This window comes from Pteropus alecto, unplaced genomic scaffold (genome assembly GCF_000325575.1).
Source record: "Pteropus alecto unplaced genomic scaffold, ASM32557v1 scaffold185, whole genome shotgun sequence".
NCBI lineage: Eukaryota > Metazoa > Chordata > Mammalia > Chiroptera > Pteropodidae > Pteropus > Pteropus alecto.
The window spans coordinates 8,462,093-8,484,492 of NW_006438088.1; the positions used below are offsets into that span (position 1 = coordinate 8,462,093).

The 22,400-nt window shown below is 41.9% G+C and overlaps 1 protein-coding gene across 1 annotated transcript in view; it reads right to left on the reverse strand.

Annotated features, from left to right (window-relative positions):
* ARFGEF3 (ARFGEF family member 3) overlaps positions 1–22,400 on the reverse strand; it is a 149,087-nt gene that overhangs the window by 30,137 nt on the left and 96,550 nt on the right. Inside the window, exons 13-22 of the mRNA XM_006915374.3 lie at positions 17,072–17,238; positions 15,845–16,010; positions 12,362–12,469; positions 11,822–12,037; positions 11,551–11,661; positions 9,635–9,785; positions 7,516–7,836; positions 5,402–5,535; positions 3,222–3,367; positions 1,491–1,670 (exon numbers count right to left, since the gene is read on the reverse strand). Coding sequence (XP_006915436.1) covers positions 1,491–1,670; positions 3,222–3,367; positions 5,402–5,535; positions 7,516–7,836; positions 9,635–9,785; positions 11,551–11,661; positions 11,822–12,037; positions 12,362–12,469; positions 15,845–16,010; positions 17,072–17,238 — 1,700 coding nt within the window. The remainder of the gene's footprint in view (positions 1–1,490; positions 1,671–3,221; positions 3,368–5,401; positions 5,536–7,515; positions 7,837–9,634; positions 9,786–11,550; positions 11,662–11,821; positions 12,038–12,361; positions 12,470–15,844; positions 16,011–17,071; positions 17,239–22,400) is intronic.

A 22,400-nucleotide genomic window follows, 5' to 3' on the forward strand; every position in this document is an offset into this window, starting at 1 on the left:
TTGAAGTTGGGGATTATTTTCTGTTAGGACTAGTCTATTTAAGGTTCACCCATCCTCCTAGATGTCCTATTCCTTTTATGATTCTGACCTAAGATGTCAGGAAGTTACCAGACTGGCAGGCCCCAGACTCTAATTTTTCATAGCTTCTTAGTCTTTCAGATTCCTCTTCTGAAATTAGTACATTCCATTTTAGAAAAAGCAGCCCCAAACACCAGGCACAGCATCTGATTATTTTTTTCTCCTAGATCATGGCCTCAAAGTTATTCTTTTTTTTTTTTTTTTTGTAATATTTCAATGCCTTTCAGTGATTAAAAATTTTTTTATCCAACTTGTTCTAGTTGTTCCTCTATAGGAGAATGATCTGAAATATTTAGTTCACTATTATTAGAATCCCCAACCTAGCCTTTAGGTATTAACTCATATTTTCATTCCTTTCATTTCATTAAAAAATTATTGGATATTTTGCATGAAGGACATCAATACTTCAATTATATCTCGGTCTGGCTGTGCCGTCTTGTTGTTTCAGCAGTTCCCTGATACTGCCTTGTTTCCCTGTGTGTACTATGACTTTTTAAAAAAAATACTGTGAACTCACATATCTTAGAACTTTATTTGTGAGATTTTGTTTTGGTGGACCAAGCTGAAATGAGTTCCTCTAGGGCAGATTTTGTTGTTTCTGTACAGTGTGCCCATGTGAAGTTTCTCAGCCCACCGAGGGGGTACAATTTCATACACTGACCCCGTAGAAGGGCTAGATGGTCATTTTCATAATGGAGAGTTATTTTTCATCTCCACTAAGAGCCAATGTTAGAAACAGGCTAATAGTCCACTCACGAATGCTGGTACTCGGGTTCATTTCTAATTCACCCTTGGCCTGAATGTGCACCAATTTTATAAGGTTTGCTTTGAGATTTGTCTCCTGTTCTTGAGGCCTCAAGAATGTGATAGGAGAACTCAACTTCACCTGATGACAAATTCTCTCATGGCAAAAAAAAAAGAAAAAAAAAAAAGTCTTAGACCTCTGCTTACTTCTCTGGCTTCCCATCATTACTTAGTTTGGGGCATCTTACTATTCTCTACATTCTTGCCCGGGTGTCAATGTACTTTGAAGGAATTTAAAAATCTTTAACATTTTTAGTGGATTTCAGAAAGAGGACCTGTGTTCCTAGACCACCTTCACGCTAGTTGTGAAGTCTCAGGTAGTTTCCTAACACCTGTCTCCCAGCAGGGGGCATACATGGTAGTGGTTAAGAGTACAGGCTGAGTAGAAGAGTATAGGCCAGTATAGTCGGATTGCCTAGGTTCAAATCTGAGTCCCACCAATCACTGATTATGCATCCTTAGCTAAATGGCTTAATCTTTCTTTGTCACAGATTCCACATAGGTATTACTAAAAGATGAAATATGCGAAGGTCATAGAACAATGCTTGCCAGGACATTCAATAAGAGCTAGCTGATGAGGATGACATTGATTACTATGACACACTGACCTGGTCTTGGACATCCTCATCACACAACTCCAGCTGCATAATGCGCTCAAAGGGTCGGAAGAGTGCTTCATTAAAGTGAAAGTGAGGTGGCTCATTCCAGTCAGTGAGAACCTCGGTCAGTATATCGTGGATGAAAGAAACAGCCTTCTGAGACACATGTCTTTCCTTATGGCAGGCAGCCTGCAAAATTCATGAGAGAGCAGAACACCATCAGGACTTCAGGCAAGTAAGAATCTGGTTTCTGAAGGTTTTCCTACCCCATCTCATTATAGCGAGGCGGAAGCAGCAATTGTTAAAGTCAAAAATTTCAAGGGATATATATATAGATGAACAGCACCTAAACTGCATTTTTAATAGTTTAACCAACAGACCAGACAACTCCAATTTCACTTTAATGTTTCTAAAAAAATAGTTTCTAGTAATTTCTCTCTCTTTTTCTTTTTTTCTGTAACATGACAGTTTTCTCAGGTGGTATAAAACGTGCTGACTCTAAAGACAGTGGAACTGTCCATGCTCTCATTCTTGGCTGCACTCCAAACACATAAAGATCATATGAATCATTTGTTCTTCAATGAGGTGGACCAATTGCACCAGTGAAGCTCTAACTGGTTCACAGCTCCTCGTACCCATGCCCTTTCAGTAGTTTTCTCTCACTTTGACCCTGGGCTTAGACGTGCGTTACTTTAGATAACAGCAAATATACAGGAAGAAAGTTGAAAAGTTGTTGAGATTTGGGGTTTGTCTTCTTGCTTTCCTTTGGAATTCTAAGAATGCCATGTGAATGAGCCAGAGCTAGTCTGCTGGAAGATGAGAGTCCACTTGTCCAGCCTTTTCAGTCAAGCCCATCATGAACTAGCTGGCCCCAGCTGACCATAGGTGACACAAAAGGCCAGTTGAGATCAGCTAAGCCTGGCTCAGACCGAAAGAACTGCCCAGCTGAGCCCAGCTCAAATTTATGACCCAGGGAATCATGAGTTAAATAAATGGTGATTGTTTTAAGTCACTACGTTTTGGGGATGGTTTATTATAGTATAATAAATAACTGATATACTATTTCTCCATAACTAAATTATTATTTTCTACCCCCTTTCATTACTAGAATGTGCTCAGATTAGTGAATTAAGTTTCCAAAAAATACTTTATGACATATCACTACCAGATAAGCACTAATGGGCTATTAAGAACAGTCATCACTGTGAAACAGGGCAAAATGTTCTCATAAACTTAGAAGTAGTCAGTCATCATGTCCTGACATACTGAGGTAGAGAATTACCATACAATTTATTGTATGAACTAATTTCCTTGGGAGCGTGAAAGAGATCTTAGCATTAATTTTGTTGGGAAAACCAGGATATATGATTCTCTTACCTAGAGGGTACTGCCCAGAGTATATTTAGTTATTAGAAAAGAGATACGCTGTTACAGTCATGTATAATAATGAAGCTCCAGACTCAGGTTGATACCAGATCACAGAGAATAAAAAACTGGCTGTGTAATGCACCTAGCCAAATTGTAAGAAAGAGATTCAGAGTGAGATCAGGGTGGTGCTGCCCTTTGGGGCGATTCTTCAGATGCCACGAGGTTTAACCAGAACAATGAGGCTCGTGACCAGGTAATGGGAGCCTTCTTGTTGTGCTGTGGCCACAGTACTCTGTCTGCATGGTGCCTAGAGAACACTGTGCTGGCTCTGCTGCAGGCGTTTCCTGAGCGTCCCACTTTTCAGGCGCTCACCTCCACCAGGTGTGGGGCCACCAGGCTCCAGCAACGCATCACGTGGAGCAGGGGCCGAGATTTGCTCCGCACGATCCTCAGCATGGCGTCCCCGAGGCGGTACAGGTGGAGGGCACTTTTTCGGTCTTGGGTGGATTTAATTTCTCCTACAAGAAAGTAAGACCATAAAAGCCATAAAGCTCAGAAATAGTTTGACCTGTCCAAGCACAGAGCGAGGAAATTAAAGAGCTGTACTCAGATCAGCAGGAGTATTTGGTGTACGCTATAACCAGGAGGAGAGAGGAGTCTGGATTCAAGACAAACTTGAACGGTGCCCCAGACTTGAACAGCCTGAGCCCAACTCTCTTGTTCACCACCACATCCCCAGTGCCTGCCGTGGCGAGTGTGAACGATGCTTGTCGACAGGGGGAGTGACGAAATGGTTAAGTGGGAGCGCTGAGGAGTCAGGCAGCCTGGGCTTCAGTGCTGGCTCCACCATTTAGCAGTTGGGTTATGTTGGGCCGGACATTTACCTCTTTAATCCATAAATTCTCATTGTAAAAGTGGGGATAATAGGGCATATTTCTTAAAGTTACTTTAAGGATTAAATGTGATAAAATTCAAAGTGCTTAACACAGGCACATACCACGTGATCCACACTCTTCCCTATATCATGACTGTTGTTACACCGCCCTTCGCAGCCATCATCCACTTGGCCGGTCCTTAGTGACACCTCTGAAGCCCTTGCCAAGGTCAGGCCCCTTTGCTACCCAATAACATGCTGTCTAACCTGCTCTCTTTTGCTTCGGTACAGTCCTTGCCTACTCTGATCCCTTACTACATCTTTGCCACTGTCACCTTAGTCTTCCCAACTACCTTCTTGCTCATGTCCTATTGCTTTCTCTTTACTGCAAATGCTGATATTTTCAGGCTCTTCCCACCAAGATGCCTATTTGCCATCTCAAATAAACTTCAAAGTGTCAGTAATAACAAACATTGACATTCATTGAATATTTACTTGGCATTAGACATTGTGTTTGCTTCTGTGCATTTTTAACCATTTTAGTTTTTAAAGCAAACCTTAAGAAGTAAATATAGTTACTGCTATTTTACAGATTAGAAAATTGAATGCTGGAAAGGTAGATTGACTTGCCTAAGAACATAGCTGGTAAGCGGTGAATGTAGCATTTTGACTCATGTCTGATTGATTTCAAAGCCAATGCTTCCTCCTCCTGGGTCTGCTGCCTCTTCCTGACCCTGCTCTTTGCTTTATGTAAACTCAGAGTCTGCTGATTTCACCAATGAAAAAGACTTTGAACATTGCCCCTGGGCTCAGAGATGCTCTGGAATTCTGATGGGTCTGAGTTTGGCTTTATGCAGCTAAGGTTTTAAAGTCTATTAAAAACTAGTGAGGAAAGAACAGTGGTTCTAAAGTTAGAATCTGCAGTAAGGATCAAAAGGCCAAATACATTACACTTAGAACTTCAGATTCCATTGATGATTGTGCAGTCCAACCTGCCACCAGTGTGTCCCCAGCTCACAGCTCGGTGCATCTGTGCATCTGCCTGAACTCATTGGGACAAGGTACTCACTGTTTCAGTACAACCTTGACTGTTGATGGACAGTTGCATTTGTGAGCAGCCTGCCACCCTTTTGGGACTGTTGGACGATGCTTCATTACAACTCTATTCCCTCTTCCACAGGCTGGCCTTCAAGAGGGCCTTCATCTGGCCTCATCCATGAAATCAGTGATATATACCCCATCATTAAAGGGGTATGTCCTGAGAGCACATTTTCTAGGAGTGGCATGAGGCTTCTGTTAACCTTTTCCTTTGGAATCAGTAGCTGCTTCTGCAAGTTGACTGGACTGAGGTGCATAGTGTGGTTTGTGATATGGAAAAATGTTCTTACCCTCAGAAGAAGTTATCTGCACCCTGAGTAGCCACACAATTTCTATAACACAGGCACAAAACTTAGAACCACCTAGCCCAGCTCCTGGTCACCCTTGCAACAGTGGTGGCAGCAGTATTTCCATTTACAAAGAATAATATTCCTCCTCGTACACATCATGCTTTAAAACTAGATAACAAATCTGCACTTGAATTTGGCCAGGGTGACTGTGTGCAAAGGGAATGTGGAATGGAGTCCTCGGGCTGTTTCCTGCTAACCTCATGGCACAGCTTCCTCAGGGAAGGAATTACCTGGCATTGCCAGAGAGTAATCAACTGTGTCTGTAACAGAATGGAAAAGCTGGGACTGCGATGCTTTCTTCAGCTGATAAAGAAAACCTCCCAAAGCCAGTAGGTTCAACTTATCTGTAGCATCTTCAAAGAGCCTGGATGAAACAAAAAGATTTGTTACTCGGAAACAATTCAGCAAAGTCTTTATGGCAGAATGATTATGATAATTTTGTTAGAGGTGATTAATGAAAATGTTGTGTAAACACTGTAAAGAAATGTATGGTATCGTTATACCTATCATTACTGTGTACAAATATGTTCTAACTTCGAGAGTTTAATCTGAAAGGCACAGACCATATTTAAACAAAGAAAATCTTTGTATCCCTAGGGCTTAGCTCAGCCATGTAGGAACTCATAAAATGTTTGGTAAGAAGGTGAAAGATGGCAGAGCATCCCTCCCAGAGACTGAATAACTGAGAATGGAATTAGAATGAGCTTCAATCTTGTAAACTATATATATTTTTTAACCCAGTAAATTAATTAAGGCTTTTGTTGGGCTACAATTGATAGCCCAACAAATAATGCTGGGTGTGGCTCTGAGGATACAAAAGCAGAGTAAACCCCAACCTGTAAGCCACCTGTGGGCAGGAACTGGCCTCCTTATCCCCTCCAACTCACATACCTGGAGGCTGGGACATGTGGAAGCTCCAGTGTCTACTGGAATAATGAATATTCCTTAACATAATGGACCTTGCAGGCTCTTTTGTTTTCCACTCAGCTGGGCATGGACATTTCTAGTAGGAATTAGGGAGAAGGTAAACAGAGGTAGCAGGGCTTAGAGAAGGCTCACAGACTCACTGGAATTTGGAATGTTGGGATCAAATATCGGATTATGTGGCCACATGAGGAATGAGCCTCCCATTGCTTGTGGGTCATTGATGCCTGCCCTCCAAACCTGTGCTGACACCTGAAGGGCACGCAGCCCCATGGGGCAACACATGGTGGGAAAGGGAATGTTTCTCCTAGAAACTGAAATGATAAATCTCTTTTGAAAGGGTAGTACGAGACACACACATTTTAACGCGGGAATCAGTGAACTAATCATTCACAAATTATTGTAACAAACACATTTTTCTTGCTGTTTTGTAATTCCAATTTTAACTCCATTTAGTTTCTGGATCCCGTGAACCATTTCTTCCGCCTCTTTCCTAGTGAGCAAATAGTGGTGACTATTATTTCCTACCTGACACCTGCATCCAGGTTCCGAAACACTTTCCTAGCCACCTTGCTGGATAAATAGGAGAAAGGGATTCTTGTACAGTAGTGCACGTACATACTGTCCTGAGTTACTAGATGAAGAAAGTGAGTCTCGGTGCAACTATTTATATAGACACGACCTTGCAGTTGGTTGGTGTCAAAGCCAGGAATGAACTCGGGTCTCCTGAGCCCCTACCAGAGGGTACACTTCCCACTTCGCCACCCCCTTGCTCTCTGTCCTCTCCATATAAACTTCACTGTGCTTGTGCTGGGTAGTTCTGGGGCACAATGACCAAGTGTGGAGAGTGAAGTGAGGTGGCACAACATGTGACTGGTGACCAAAAGCACTTTCAACATCAAGAAGGGTCACCAAACAGTTGGCGTTGTTGTTGATTTTTTCTTCTCATACCTTAACGTGGTTGTTGGGCATCACTTAATAATGTATCACTTTCCTGGGTGTGGGATTTTAAAATCTTATCATAAAAAGAGCAGGTTTTCACTATTTGCCGAGCTCTGGCCTAAGTGTTTCAAGTGTACTAATTATTTTAACTTCACTGCCATCCTGTAAGACAGCCACTTCGTGACCCGACATCAGGACCCAGGGAAGTGAAGTTGCCTGTGTTACGGTGTAAGGGCAGCCGCTTCCAGAGCCTCCAGTCTAATCGTGAGACAACAGTTCATGCTAAGTGTGCACGTGGCAGGAGACAGAAGTATATTTGAAAAAAAAATTAATGAGGTTTAAATGACTGGCTAACAAATCAAGCTGTCCTGGAAATGATTTAAGAATAGCAGAGATGGGTATGGTTTTGCCCACAGGTGATGCGTGCTCTTTGGTGAGCAGCCCTTCTGGGGCATGGTGAGGATGGGTGGACACACACCTGTCAGCCTGGGTGGAGAGCGTGAGCACGGCCTTGGCGGCACTGCTCCCTGTCATGAGGCTGCCCCCACGGAAGTCAGAGGCCCGGCCTCGGCTGCCTTCCCTGACGAGCTCTTGGATGGAGAGGGGCTGGATCACTGGGGCCGTGCTCAGGGAGCTCTCCTGCTCCAGGCTCTGCTCATGGGGTGAGCCCTCACACTCTGGGTCCCCAAAAGGTCCAGAGCCTCCGGATGCCTTCTGTGGCTGGCTGATGGTCAAGGCGGGCTGAGAAGTGCCATCACTGAAGTGGGTGTGCTCCAACGTACCCACGTACTCGCATACCCTAGAGAGAGTCGCAGACAGGCAGCCGTTAAAAGCTGCAGCTCAACGGGACCAGCTCTGTAAATCTTACAGTAAGATAGAAAGGAAATCCAGCCAGTTTACAGTCCTCCCCAATTTTTCTTTCCTCTGAAGATGGCCACCTCTCCCTCTTCCTCCCTTGTCTTCTCTCTCACTATATTTTATTTTTGAATTGAAACAGACAGCATGTAAGTGGGGTGAGGATTCTTCAAATTCTCCTACCCCTGAGAGAAAGGCAGGTGACAAAGCTCTTTCATCCAGTTACGTCCTGTCCAGCTTACTAACTTTTCTGGACTTCGGCTGTTTGATCGAGTTTTCCCGAGGGGTCCTCTTCTCTTCTCTCTAGTGCTCTGATTAGGACTTGGGAAATATTTCCATACCCGGGGTTCCCAGAATGAGGGCTGACAGGCCCTCTGGCCACAATGGGCCCTCTCTCAGGGGTTCTGTCTAGCCATGTCCCGCCTGGTCCTGATAGCACCACATAACTAATGCCGGGGTGGTGGGTGGGCTGATGCCCTAACCATGGTAAACTCAGAGAAAAGTCACAACCTATGGTACAACTGCCAACTCCCACACTGCTTGTTCCCAACAGAACCTGGGACTCAGGTGGTTCATGAGAGGCCCCTCATCCCAGGATAAGTCCATTTACTGGTAAAGGCCATCTTGGATAATCTACTCTGATATTCTACAATCAGACAATTTTTTGATTCCATATAAACTGCTTGGGTGAAATTTAAGTCTCTTTTTTTCCTTTTTGCTTGTGAGAGGAATGAGGGCATGAGCTTCCGCTGTGCTCCAGGCTGATTCATCCTGGCTCCTTCTCATGTTCCTCTCAAAATAGGTTTTCAACCCTTGAATGATCTCCATACTTCTCTCTTTAAAAGCTGACAAACACTAATTGCTATATTTGCTTCTGGAATATTAAACCGAACCCAGACCTGTCCAGTGCTCCGCAGATCTAGGTGCCTGAGACCTGCTATGGGCTGTCATCCTGCTCCTGACTGCCCTGCTGCTGCACGGCTGGAGCTGAGGGGGGTGAGAGGTTAAGACACAGTCCAGCACTCAACCTGTGCCTGGACTGGGCAGGCGGGCTCCTTTTCCTTCCATTGTCCCAGGTCTTCCTGAATGCTGAGGCCTGGCAGGGCGTGCTTTTCGTCTTCGTCAGAGGACGAGTGAACTCTCTGTTTTTATTTTACAGATGCTGTAAACTGTGTAACTGATTGGGGGATTCTTTTCACTTTGATGTAATAAAAGCATAGAGCCAAATTTTGGTCTGTTTTTGGCACGAGGACTATCCTATTTTTTCCTTTGTCTAGATAAATTAAAAAGTAGACATCTTGTACTTTATGTGTCCATGTAAGCTGTCCCAAATTCTTCTTTAAATGAAGAGGACATTAATAAACATAGAGCAACGTTATATTGCTGACACACAACCAGCTTTTAAATCTGCATAGTATCCACTTAACTTACATGGTCATCCACTATTCAAGAAATTGTTTTTATTTTCCCTTTGTATAATGCATCTGCCTCTCATAGACAATGTCGATAATCTATTCATAAGTCCCTAAATCAAATTCTGTCCCTCTGTTCTCTAAACCATACATTAGTTGGGTCTTTCTTCCCTCTTCTCTTTTTAATCTCTCATTTGGGGTTCATCTGAGCTCTGCAAATTATCATCATCTGTTTAAGTACTGGCAGACCCTGGAGTCTACCCCTTCCATCACCTCCAAGCTCCCATTGTAGAGTGGGTGCCGTGTGGGGGTGGGGATCCCGTCATGCACCTGAACACGTGTGGCCAGCAGTCCGGGTTGTGGCTTCCCATCTCCAGGCCTACACTGAGGATGGCATCCATGCACAAGATGTGGGCCGCGTGCAGCCACACCCCCTGCAGCTTCCCGATCTGCTCCAGTTTCTGCTCCACTTTTAGCTTCACTGTGCCAGAAAGACATTCGTTAAAATAACAGTCCGAGCGAGGGAGACAGAAAGGGAGAGAAAAGATAGAAATGAAAGAATGTGTTCTCATGCACAGGCAAAGGGAAACAGCAGACATCCCTGGCAGCAAGTTCCTCAGCGGCTGGTCCCTGTTGTTCATCATGCAAACTCCCCAGTCCACAGGCCCCACAGACACTTAGTTCTTCCAGCTCTGTGGCTTCAGAAGTTGGATGGAACCTGAGCTGGTGGGTGCAGTTCCTCCAGGCTCACCCCCGGGTGATGGGTCAGGCAGAGCAGTGCGATGGGCTTCAGGTGCTGACCTCAGCTAAAGCCATCTGTGCCCAGATCCTTCCCTGGCCCCTGTGCACTCAGATTGATAATATGGGAGAACTTCTGATGTTCTGCAAGTTATCTAATGTCTTGCACTCATGATAATGATCATCTAAAACAACATACGCATTACACTCTGAACACCATCACAATTGCTGTATAACTGCAAATTACCACATTATTTCACTCCCTGAGTTTAAATTTATATTTGTGATCTTCAAGTAATTTTTTATTATAGATGACTAACGAGAAAGGGTGCAGAAGGTGACTTAAGATGTCAATTAGGCAAAATGCCAAGGCAAGGCCAAATGACAACATCCTCCGTACATAAAGGTATCAGGTCATTGGAAGACAAGTCTGGTGGGACGGCTGAGTGATGGTCCAGAACCCAGAAATACAGCACGCTCACTTCAGAGCAAGCTGAACCATATTCCTGCAGTAAAGGGCAAACTAACTTTTAGCGAATTACCATTTGTCTCATGGATGTGATATGAATTTCTTTTTTATTTGTATATAATTTGAGTATTAGTTTTGGTTTTATAGTTTTAAAAGAACTTTAAATGTAAAGATTTTTATATAATTTATGGTTGTACATATTATGTAAAATTGTGACAGCCTTTTTTCAGTTAACACTGGGATCTGTGAGAGCTGCTCTGCTTTCAAATGGGTCTCTCTATATTACTCAAATTTGAGGAACAGTAGCTTAACCTGTTTTTCTTAGCTTTGTAAAAATGTGCCCATGGTTTCTGTGACTAGCTACTTTATACACGGTATTAGTATAAATTGGACTAAGCTTCCCATTTTTCTTTCTGTTTGCTACCTGCCATTTATCTTTAGTTGCTATTAGGAAGGCCACACTCTCTTCTTACACTTAATCATCTACTTCATTGACTGACTAATTTTAACAAGTTAAAAATCAATTCTTTTCTGAGTTCACAAAAGTCAACTTTTTCTCTGACAAGAGCAAAGTCTTCGTGAGCTTCTTCTCAGGGACTTCCTCCATCTGTTTGATTTCCCTCTTCAGAAAACTGGCCATTCTGCCTTCCCCACTATAACCTAAGGGGTCCTCATATGTGCACTCAGTGACATGCCAAAGCCAGTGGCCACATGATGACAAAGAACAGTTCAGCCAGGTGGGCCTCTGGTGTCCCATGGGACTCCTATTTAGGAGCCAAGTACACCTTCCTAGTTGCCAAGGGCCAGTATGTCATGTCTCTTGTCTCCAGAGGGACCTACTGTAAGCACTCTGTAGGGTGAGCCACATAAAACAGACCCAAGCTTATGATTCACTAAGATCTCGTGATCAGTGGTAAACACACGCTGTGTATCACACATAGAATGAAGATGGGTGTCTGCTCTTGCTTGTGCAGATGTGCGCAGGTGTGTGCACACCGCACGTAAGATGCCAGGTGGATTCTGGCCCTTCAGCTGTTACCTTGAGCTATGGCGTCACTGGGCTCTTGGACCTCCTTGTCCTCTTTTTCTTCCTGGACACAGGAGGCAGCTGCCATTTGGGCAAGGGCTGAGGCGCAGTTAGCGGCAACTCCTTAGAGGAAACAAACAATTACCCCTTAAACGAGTCTATTCTCCAACCATTTAGCAGGAAGAACCCCTTCTAAAATACTTGTTTCCCACTAGGGCCATTCCCAATGTTTCCTAGGGATACCCCTCAGGCCACAGGTCAGAAATTCCACTCCTGCCAGTACCTAGAGCACAGCTCAGCCGCGCTGCTTTGCGCAGTCCATCGAGGCTCATGCAGATGGCATCACGTTCTTTTTGGTTCTGCTCTTTGATGCCTTCAGCTCCCAGAATGAAGGCCAGCCCTTTGGAGCTCCCCGCCATTCGGCCAGTCAGGGGCGTTGATAAAGTATCGATCAAGTTCTTCCAGCAGCCAACCAGAATGTAGCGGGCGAAGGCCACACCTAGAACGTGACGGGGCATGGGTCACTTTATGGAGACAAAAACAACCTGGTCCTGAATGGCACGGGATTCTTTGACCATCGAATTAGCAATACTGAGCTGTATGCAGTTCTATTACAGGAAATATAATTTAATGGATTTCACTTTGTGCTTATAAATAGTGAATGTTACACCATCACCAGGATGATGCTAAGTAACTTCCATCAGGCACTTATTCTGCAAAGCAAAACTTTGATTCATTTATGTCAGCACCGAAACTGCCAATAATGATTTAATTTTTAGTAGCACATGCAATGCATGTATATTCAGAAACTCAAGACCCTTACCTGCCACTGTGGAGTCATCAATTCTCCTGCCCTGGGAGAAAGGAGACTCTGTGGAAGTTGAGGCCATCAGCTGGCCCCCAATGGCACTGCTCTCTAAGCCATCGATATCTGTCATGGACAAAGAACAAGATTTTCCTTGATTAGAATAGTTCAGTCAAAAACAAACGGCCTCCATAATATTCACCTTTTTTTCCAACAAATATCTATTGGATCAATTATGTAACAAGTATATAGCAACCTTTATCGTAATATTAAAATTTTTGTTTTATTCATTTAGTCTCATTTTCTTTCAAAGCATGCTTCTGTTAGGCTGCAGTATATATATATATATTTTTTATTTGAAAAAATAAACTCTACTATCTCTGTTGTTAGAAGATCTATTGTTTTAGAAACTTAGGATCTTTCAATACTCCTTTTATTCAAAACAGTGGCATTATTCTCAAATTTTATATGCATAAGATACCTCAACATGGATTTGCTTTTCAAAGCTTCCTCATAAGAATTAAGAAGAGACTAAGCCTCTTTGGTCAGATAATCATATAACCTAACTCCAAAGTACAATACCTTAATAATAATACTTAACAATGTTCAAAGTGTTTTCAGGTAACATTATTTTTAGTAGCTCTTCCCAACATCTCAGATAGGCAGAGTAGGTATTATTTTTCTTATTTCACAGAGGAGGAAACAAATACTCAAAGGAGGTAAATTGTCCAAGGCCGTGAGGCTGCTAAAGGGAGAAATTAGACTCAGTAGTCATGTCTTTTGACTCTCATCCAGGCCTCTTTCCATGACACCAGATCAAGACAGGATCCTAATTCACTTTGTTTAAATTTTTGTTAAACTCTCATCTACAAAATTAGCTCAATGAACCATTCCTAACATGCTGGCAAGAAGAGACTAGCTTGGGGTGTAGAATACTAGGCTTTAGCCTTGGCTCTGAACTAAGTAGCCTTGTGGCCTTGAGTCATATACTCCATTTTCTGGGCCCCCAAATCCTCGGTATAAAAGAAGTAACCACTGGAGAAGTGACCATAGAGTTGGAGCATATGTACCTGAATGCAACTAACATAGCTGAATGCAACACTGAGAGAGAATGAGAAAGGAGGGTGGCATATGTTTATTCCTTGATTTTAGACTTTAGAATTTCACCCTGATAGGATGAGATTACTTGGCATGGTTTTTGAAAGTTATTTCATTATATTTTTGATTCTTACAGTAACTCCAAGAAGTCCGGAGAGTTGCTAACAGGGTTGATCTTAAAAGTTCTCATCACAAGAAAATTAATTTGTAACTATGTGAGGCAATTGATATTAACTAAATTTATTGTGGTAATCATTTTTCAATATATACATATGTCAAATTATTATGTTGTACCCCTTGGACTAATACAATGTCATTCATCAATTATATTTCAATAAAATTGGGGTGGGGGAGAGCAGGGAGAAATCTATATGGCTATTAAAGTAGGAATGGACCAGTTTCACTGACATTAATTTGACTTATGGTCAAATGGTCTAATGGTGTTCACCAGAAGTTGCCGTTTATCAAAGTTATAAGGTTGCCAATGTGCTAGATAAAGGGTTGGTGAATTTAAGTAATGTAGTTTATGCAGGCACTAAGGTACCACTATTCTATAGAACACTTCGACACGAAATCAGGGATGGCCACAATTCATACAGTGTTGATCAGACTGCTGCTATAGATTTTCCTTGCACATAAAGAGAAGATCAGATGAAAGTTTCTAAACTCTAGGTTAATTATTGCTCAAATTCACTTCTTGTCACTTCATACCTGGAATTCATTACAAAGAATCCTAGAGCCTAATTCTATCAAATTCCTATGAAAAGCCTGTTTTCCTATTGTTAATCTGAAGTTATATAACTTTCCTAGGGACTTAGCAATTGAACATACTGTTCTCCTATAAAAGAGATGGCTGATTAATAGTGGTGACTGATGAATATGGCTACTATGAATAGCTTATTTGTTCATGTCAACATCTGCTGAATGACTCCTTTTATTAAGGTTTGGCTAAGAGATTAATTTTGGCAGAAACTATGATATTTGAAAATTAAACCTGGCATGCTTAGGATCCTCACCCAAATTCCAAGGCACTTCTAAGCTGGGCAGCAGTTTCAGTCCCTACCAAAGGGAGTGTATGAAGACAGATGAGAACCAAGCATTGCTTATAAACAGACTGAATAAATATCTCACACAATGATGAATTCTTATTTTTTGAATGGATGTGTTATCATGATTAATAAAATACATACTGATCACTTGTCCAGTGATCTTGATCCCCACGGCTTAGGACCCAGCCTTGCTTCCTTCAAATTCCATCCTAATTCCAGAATCAAGACATACAGTAGAGAGACCTCACTGTATGTCTGACTCCTAAGTCATGCCTTACCCCAAATGCCTCACTGTTACATTGCACCTGCCAGCAGCCCACTCTGCCACCTTTCTAAGAGCCTCCAATATCAACCACCAGCAACAAACATACCTTTTGGACAAGAGATCCTGCCTCCTAGCTGGACCATCCTGCCCCAGCCCAGTCCTGCTCCTATTGGTGTGCCCTGCCGGGTGCAGAGCCATGCTGAGCTGTGTGAGGGTACTCCAGAGAGGGCAGGGAAGGCATCTGATCTGATGCAGGACCCTGTTCTAACACATCCTATCAGCTGGAGCCGTGAGAGGATCACCCAGATCAGGAACCAGTCTGAGAACTCAGATCAAATACAGGATGAGCCTGGAGAGCTAATTTATTAGGGCGACTGAGGTCCAGACCAAACTTTTGTGTACTTCCTGATCTTTACCTGACATCATGATTAAGACATGCAAAGCCATGAAAGGTTGCTTTTGACAAAAAAAATTGCTTCATGCCCACACCCCATAATGTTCTCTATGCTCTCGTGTGAAATTTCTAATAGTTAAGTAGGATTTTTAAAACTCTAGATACTGAAAACAAAGATGCTGGGCAACTATCTGGCATTATTTTTAAATCTGGTATAGCTGGAAAGGAAGGAAAGATCTCTGACATAGACAAGAATAGGAATGGAGCCAAGTTTAAAATAATTCATTTTACATTACTGGCAAATTCCCAGGAGCACGGAACAATATAGCATGATATAGATAACAGTATCTATTAGTTCATAATAGTTTCCAGGAATAATTCTGGGATTTGTGCCCAGAAAGTACTTCGAATCCCAGAAGAGGCCTATAGTTTTCGACCAACAGACATAGGTGCTAAGTAATTCCTAATCGAATGGGGCCCTGTGAGCTCCACAGAGTCCCACATAGAAAAGGGACGGAAATCTCTTGTGAGGCAAATTCATGACATTTTTCTGAAACTGTCACTGGCTGCCAGGGAAGCTTTGTGGGTGCCGTTTCAAGGTCTGCTTCAAACACCATTGCTTCTCTGAAAGGGATTTGAAGTGAGATTCCCCCTACCCCACCAAGTGGCACAGAGCCGGGTAAGGAGCCACTGACCAGTCAGCATGGTGATGAGGGGGAGGCTGTTGTCCTCCAGGCTGCCCCAGTAGCCAGCTTCTCCCAGCATGTTTCTGTCGAGCACCTGATGGTAGAGTTCCTCAATCCAGGCCTGGGAGAAGACCATCAGCACCCCGCTGGTCTGGACCTGCTTCATGAACTCCTTCTACAGAGGGGATCACACGAGAAGGTGACCAGATCTGATCCCTGACAAACTGGCTGCTCCACCTCGGGGCTGCTTCTTCGCTTCACACCCCCACCGAGTCAATGCTTACAGGAAAAACAAAACCTTGCTGCTTGCGGGCAGAGGGTGGCCCGGAAGGGGAAACTGAGATGGAGAAATCCCAAAATTCATGAGGTTCCTTTCACTGATGGTATCTTTTTAAGGACCCCATTGAAAGATTAGAAATACCGCATTTTACATTTTTAATCTCTGATGTGTGGGAGGATTAGAAACCGCACAGAAATACTGAGCAGAACACCTTCTTCTCACTGCCCGGCAGCAGCAGGACGGAATGCACTCCCTGAAGGGACGTGTGTTTCCAGAGATACATGACTTATCATCATGAAGCCACCGCTGACCCTCAGGAATTTATATTTTATCAAGCACACAAGCGACTGCTGAATCCCCTCACGCTGCCCCACGGATTGGGTTCACAAACTGATATTATGGAACCCCATGGGGCCGCTTGGTCAGGCAGGGGAGCTGGCCACAGGATAAGCACCACCATTTGCATCCCGCACCTTATAGGAGGTGCTTTGTTTTAGACAATGAATAAGCTTATAGCTCTGGGCCACGAATAGGTCTGGGTATATTTTGGAAAGCAACAAAGCGTTTTTATAAAAGATGCCTTCATTTCCAGCAAAGGGGACCGACCGTTTGGTGCACATCTTCTGATGTCACTTAATGTGCTGATCATGTGTTTTTGATTGTATCTCACACATGTGTGTGTTTAATAATGCCACCGGGTGAAGTTACTGGGCCATTGGTGGGAGGCCATTTCTAGGCACTCAGGGTCCTTCTCCGGAGCAAGGTGGGTGACAGCATCTCACGGCGATGTGCAAATCTCACACCTCTCCTTCCACGGCCCCACAGGCACGGCCCATTCCAGAGCAGTGTGGAACAGAACGCCCTGTGCCATCCCTCTCAGGGCACTGATACTCAGCTTTCCAGCCCAGAGGCCACTGCTGGTCCTCAGAGGGTCCGAGCGGAGAGTGCACACTCACCATCATGCCGGGTGCCAGGGTGGGCCGCTTCCGGTAGTAGTCGCCATGGGAGAGCTTCAGGTTGAGGAGGAGAGCGCAGTGGGCGGCTGTGTACAGGCTGTCTGCGTTCATCAGCATCTGCAGGCTGAGGCTGCTGTTCCCATCGAATCCGGGAGAGTGCATCATGCCTAAGGGAGAGAACCAAGGGCCCTCAGGGGCTGCGAACAGTGCACTGGCAAGATGGATTATGGACAGCCAGAAACCAGTCCTGGCGACAGAACCAAGAAACATGCATCATTTAGGATATTTCTGTAAAGCAACAACAGCCAGCAAGGAATACCTTTAGGGTCAGATACACACCCCAGCCTGGTGGGGAAGAGCATGCATTCCAGTGTGAAGCTACTTACCTGGGCAAACCTTGATATGTTACTCCCCAGCTACTCTAGTAAAATTACTTAAACCCTCTAAATCTCGGCTTCTTTACCTAAAAATAGGCAGAATAATCAACTGTGTCTATTTCCTGCTCAAACTCTCCAATGACTTCCCATCACAATAAAATAAAACCCCAACTCCCCCCTCCTGTCTCCTTCCACTCTGCAGCCACACTGCCCTGTGTTCCTTGATCTCACCAAGCCTGGGCCCGCCTCGGGGCCACAGCATTAACTGTTGCCACTCCTCAGGCCTCTGGAGGACTTTCTCTCTGATTCTTTCAGGCCTCTGCTCAAATGGCAGCTTTTCAGAGACCTTCCCTTTCAAGTCCATCTCAAACAGCATCTCCCAGCTACTGCCATCCTTGCATTCTTCTTCTTCCTCACTTAGGATTTTTTTTTTCATTGCCTCAATGACAGGCATTTATTCTACCCAGCATTATAGTAACATATGTTTATAGTCTTCTATCACTACTATTATCTAATATTATGTAAGATATGTGAGAAGGTGAGACTTTATTAGATTCGTTCACTAGGGAATCCTCAGTGCCTAGAACAGTGCCTGGCATATAGCAGACCCTTAAAAAATGTTTGCTAAATAAATGACTAAGTATGAATGACAAGTTTGCTATGAGGACTAGATGCAATAATGCATGGAGGATGATTAGAATCGTTACTCAAAATTAAGCGTAATAATAATTCTCAAAAAGCTAAATATAGAATTACCACGTGATCTAGCAATTAGGTATATATCCCAAGAAACTGAAAGCAGGGATTTGAGCAGATACTTGTATGTTTATTGTGGCATTATTCACGACAGCCAAAAGGTAGAGAGAACCAGTGTCCATCGACAGGTGAATGGATAAACAAAATGTGGTATATACGTAAAATGGAGGGCTAACACACGCTACAACATGGATGAACCTTGCAAACATCACGCTAAGTGAAATCAACCAGAAACAAAATAACAAATATTTATGACCCATTTATATGAAGTATCTAGAAGAGTCAAATTCATGGAGACAGAAAGTAGATTAGAGGTTACCAGGGACTGGGAGAAGGAAGTTTCATCTGGGGATGATGAAAAAATTCTGTAGAGAGTGGTTGTGCATGTAATTAGTGCCATCGAACTGTGCACTTAAAAAAGGTTAAAAGGCAAATTTTAAGTTATATCTATCTTACCACGATTAAAAACAATTACCAAAATTATCAAAAACCTTTGAATTGTGTACTTTAAATGACTGCATGGTATGGTATGTGAATTGTATCTTAATAAAGCTGTTAAAAAATAAATAGAGAAACAAGAGTTTCAAAAAATATAGCTATTGGTTTTCCCCCGACGTTTTTTCTAAACAGCATTTTATACTAAATAGTGTTTTCATTTTAATGGGTTCTTCATGCTTTATACAAACTAACTAAAAGAAAAAAAACAACAACAACTATATCTCATGCTCTAAATATGGACTCATTCAACCAGAGACGGTTGGTGCCTTGCTCAAACTTTCACAGAGAGCTTAGAGTGACAAAAATTACCCAAGTCAGCTTCTCCTCAACTGGTACTGTCAGCCCCAGTGCCACATCTGTTCCTGCAGACACTCTAGGGCTGGATTTAGGGATGTGGGTGAAACAACTCAACCTAGACACATGCATGCAAATGACACATGTCTACATACTCATCAGACATCTAAAAGTATCTTTTAATAAAAAATGTGCCTCTTACATGAAATGTAAAAATTTTCAAGAATTATCAGTCAACTAAGTGGTAAATCCAAATTTGTAACCTGAATGTTCACTTACATCCCTGTGAGTTTCTTAATAAATATGCTAGTAAGAGATAATATGGGCCAGAAGAAGCTTTTGAAGTTGAAAAAACTTCAAGACCTTTGCTCTATTTGAGAACAGAATACACATGTTTTGGTGAAAGTAAGTATATATATTATTCTAATAAAACCACCTTAGGCAGTCAAAAGATAGGCATTACCGCTGCCTTGCCTTATAAAGTTCCTTAAGAACTCTGCAGCTGCCTTAAGGGATTTTTTTACTGAGATTACTTTGTAATCCTGGGCCAAGGTGCATTTATAAAAGGAAGGTCAGGCTGAGAACAGGATTTAAAAATGACATCTTTGGTCAGGACATGAGCAGCTGTCTTGTCCCTGAGGGTTTATAGGAACATTCCACACTCTCATGGCCCTGGGGGACTGATTCTAGTTCCTTGGAGTAGATAAAGGGCACATGGTCGGTCCCCTTCCACAGTAAACAGAAAGCAGCATTTGACATTGTTGGGTATGCAACTACCCTGGATCACAGATGAAAGGAATATTTGCATCTATGAACCAAGAAAAAAAAAAAAAAAGAATCACAAGCGGCTTCGATCTTAGACATCGGTAATCGGTAATGATTTCTTTTAAAATTTTGAAACCAACTACTGTTTTCCATGAAATATGTTTTGGAAAACTGAACACATGCTCAGGTACTAAATGTGAAAACGGCAGCTAATGTGTCTGCTGATACAGGAGACCCAAATCAGTAGCAGAGAGGTGACAAAGCCCCAGAAAGCACTGCCAGTGGATATGCTGAGTTCTGAAATAATAAGTTGGACTTGTTAGGAGCAATCTGTTGGTACTAGCCTCTCTATGTCTATGTGGATTAATTTTTTACATTATCAAAATCTGGCAAATTTAAGAATAAAACAAAAGAAGATATAATCTATCAACTTAAGACATTTTATTGCTAGACCAATTATAGTTCATTGGTGATATTAATAATAATCGAAATAACATAACTTTTTATACACTATGTTCTAGAACCAATTTCTTTTCATACATTATTTGATTTAATGTATGAGATATATATATATCAAATGTCTTTTATATTTTACCAGTAAGGAAAGTGCCTTGGAGATATTAAGTAATTTGCTGAAAGTTACATAGCTAAAAATTGACAAAAGTCTTCTGGGCCCAAAGTCCCAGCTTTTTGCACAATGCCATATTGTACTTGCTTTTAATGCTGTAAAAAGGGACTTTTATCAAGTCCCTCACTAATAGATACTGTATTTTCCGTTCATTCTCTGACTGGTCTCATTGAAGTGTTATCAAATATGGGGTAACGAACTATAGGAACTACAGCCTTTAACATATTCTGGCTATTTGTTTTTTCCAGTGTTCTGTAACAAAAGTTCATTCTTTTCATCTATAATTAAGATGTTCTCCACTGTCAGTAACAGGAGGGTGGGCCACTTACTTGACTGGTCACCAGTGAACGACTGGAGCCAAGATTAGCATAAATGGCCTCGGAAAGTATCTTATATGTCTAAGATAATTTGATGTTTCTTTTTAAATAAGCATTAAATACTTGATGTAAAACATTTAACAACACCAGGAATATAAAAAATAGGAACAATAGTCCCTGCTTCTCCCAAGCTCCAATGATACTACTTAGCAAAATCACTTCCTTGTACATATCGAGTGGAAATATAGTCTCAAATGAGATCATACTACATACATGGTTCTGTGACTTGGTGTTTTCTAAATATATTTTCGACATCTATTGATATTTTTAAATAACTGTGTATATACCACCACACAGTTGTATTGTGATTTATTTAATGTATTTTCAATTATGAAAAAAGCTGAAAGGATGAAATAACTTCTAGCACTTCTGCAAGTGTATCTGTGGGATAACTTCTGAAGAGCAGAATAAAAAAAAATATTAGCCAGAGGGGAAAAGGAGTTAAATATGTGGTGACAGAAAGAGATCTAACTATGGGCGGTGAACACACAATGCAACACATACATGCCTTGCTGTTGGGCTGTCCACTTGAAACTTACTGGATTTCATTAACCAATGTCATCATAGTAAAAATTAATTATTTTTTAAAAAGGAAATGCATTAAATTTGATAGATATGGCCAAAATATCTTCCAAATAATTTTATACCAATCTTTCCTCCTAGAAGAGTGCATGAGAATACTCTTCTCTGCACTCAGCATACTGGGCATCATCAGCTTTCTAAATCTTTGTAATCAGATTTACGATTCTCTTAGTAACAGATTTCTTTAAGTCTGATTCTAATTGTCTGATGATAGAAATGATAAGAATATTTTTTTTTTAGTAATTTGGAAAAAGGTACAATGAAATGAAAATAATCTATAATCATACCATTCTGAGATAAGTATTAATAATCTATAATCATACCATTCTGAAATATGTATTAACATTTTGATGTTAATTTTAAATTTAAAAAATTATATTATGACCATTATCCATACCATCACATATTATTTGAAAACATCATTTTAAATGACTACATAATGTCATAAATCAATGTACTATAACTCATTTAATTTTCATTTACTTTTGGTCATTTAGGTTACTTCTAATATTTTACTATGAAGTAATGCTATCATAGACATTTTGACATGCAAATCTCTGCTTGAGTTTCTGTTCTCTAAGTATAGATTTCCATGGGTATCCATCCATCTATCTGTCAGGACTTGGAAAAGTATCACACATTTGCTAGGCTATAGTTCTTTAGTCCATCATTGGTTTTTCACCAGGGCACATCAACTCCAGAGTTTTCTCAGTTTTTGAACATCTCTACTTTCCCTATCCATTCACCCACCCCTCCACCCTGATATGGTACAGTGTGATGATTTAAGACCATGGTTTCCGGAGCCAGGCTCTTCAGGTTCCATCCTGGCATCACCAGTTCGCAGCTGTGCAGTGCAACTTGGGTGACTTACTACTTGGCCTCCCTGTGCCTCATTTTTCTCATCTGTAAAAGGGAGATAATAATACTACCTACCCTATGGAGTTATTACAAGCATTAAATGAATGAACACATGTAAAACTCTTAAACAGTGCAGGGCATACAGAAAGTGCTATGTTAGTGTTAGCTATTGTTACTGCAGACACATATAAATT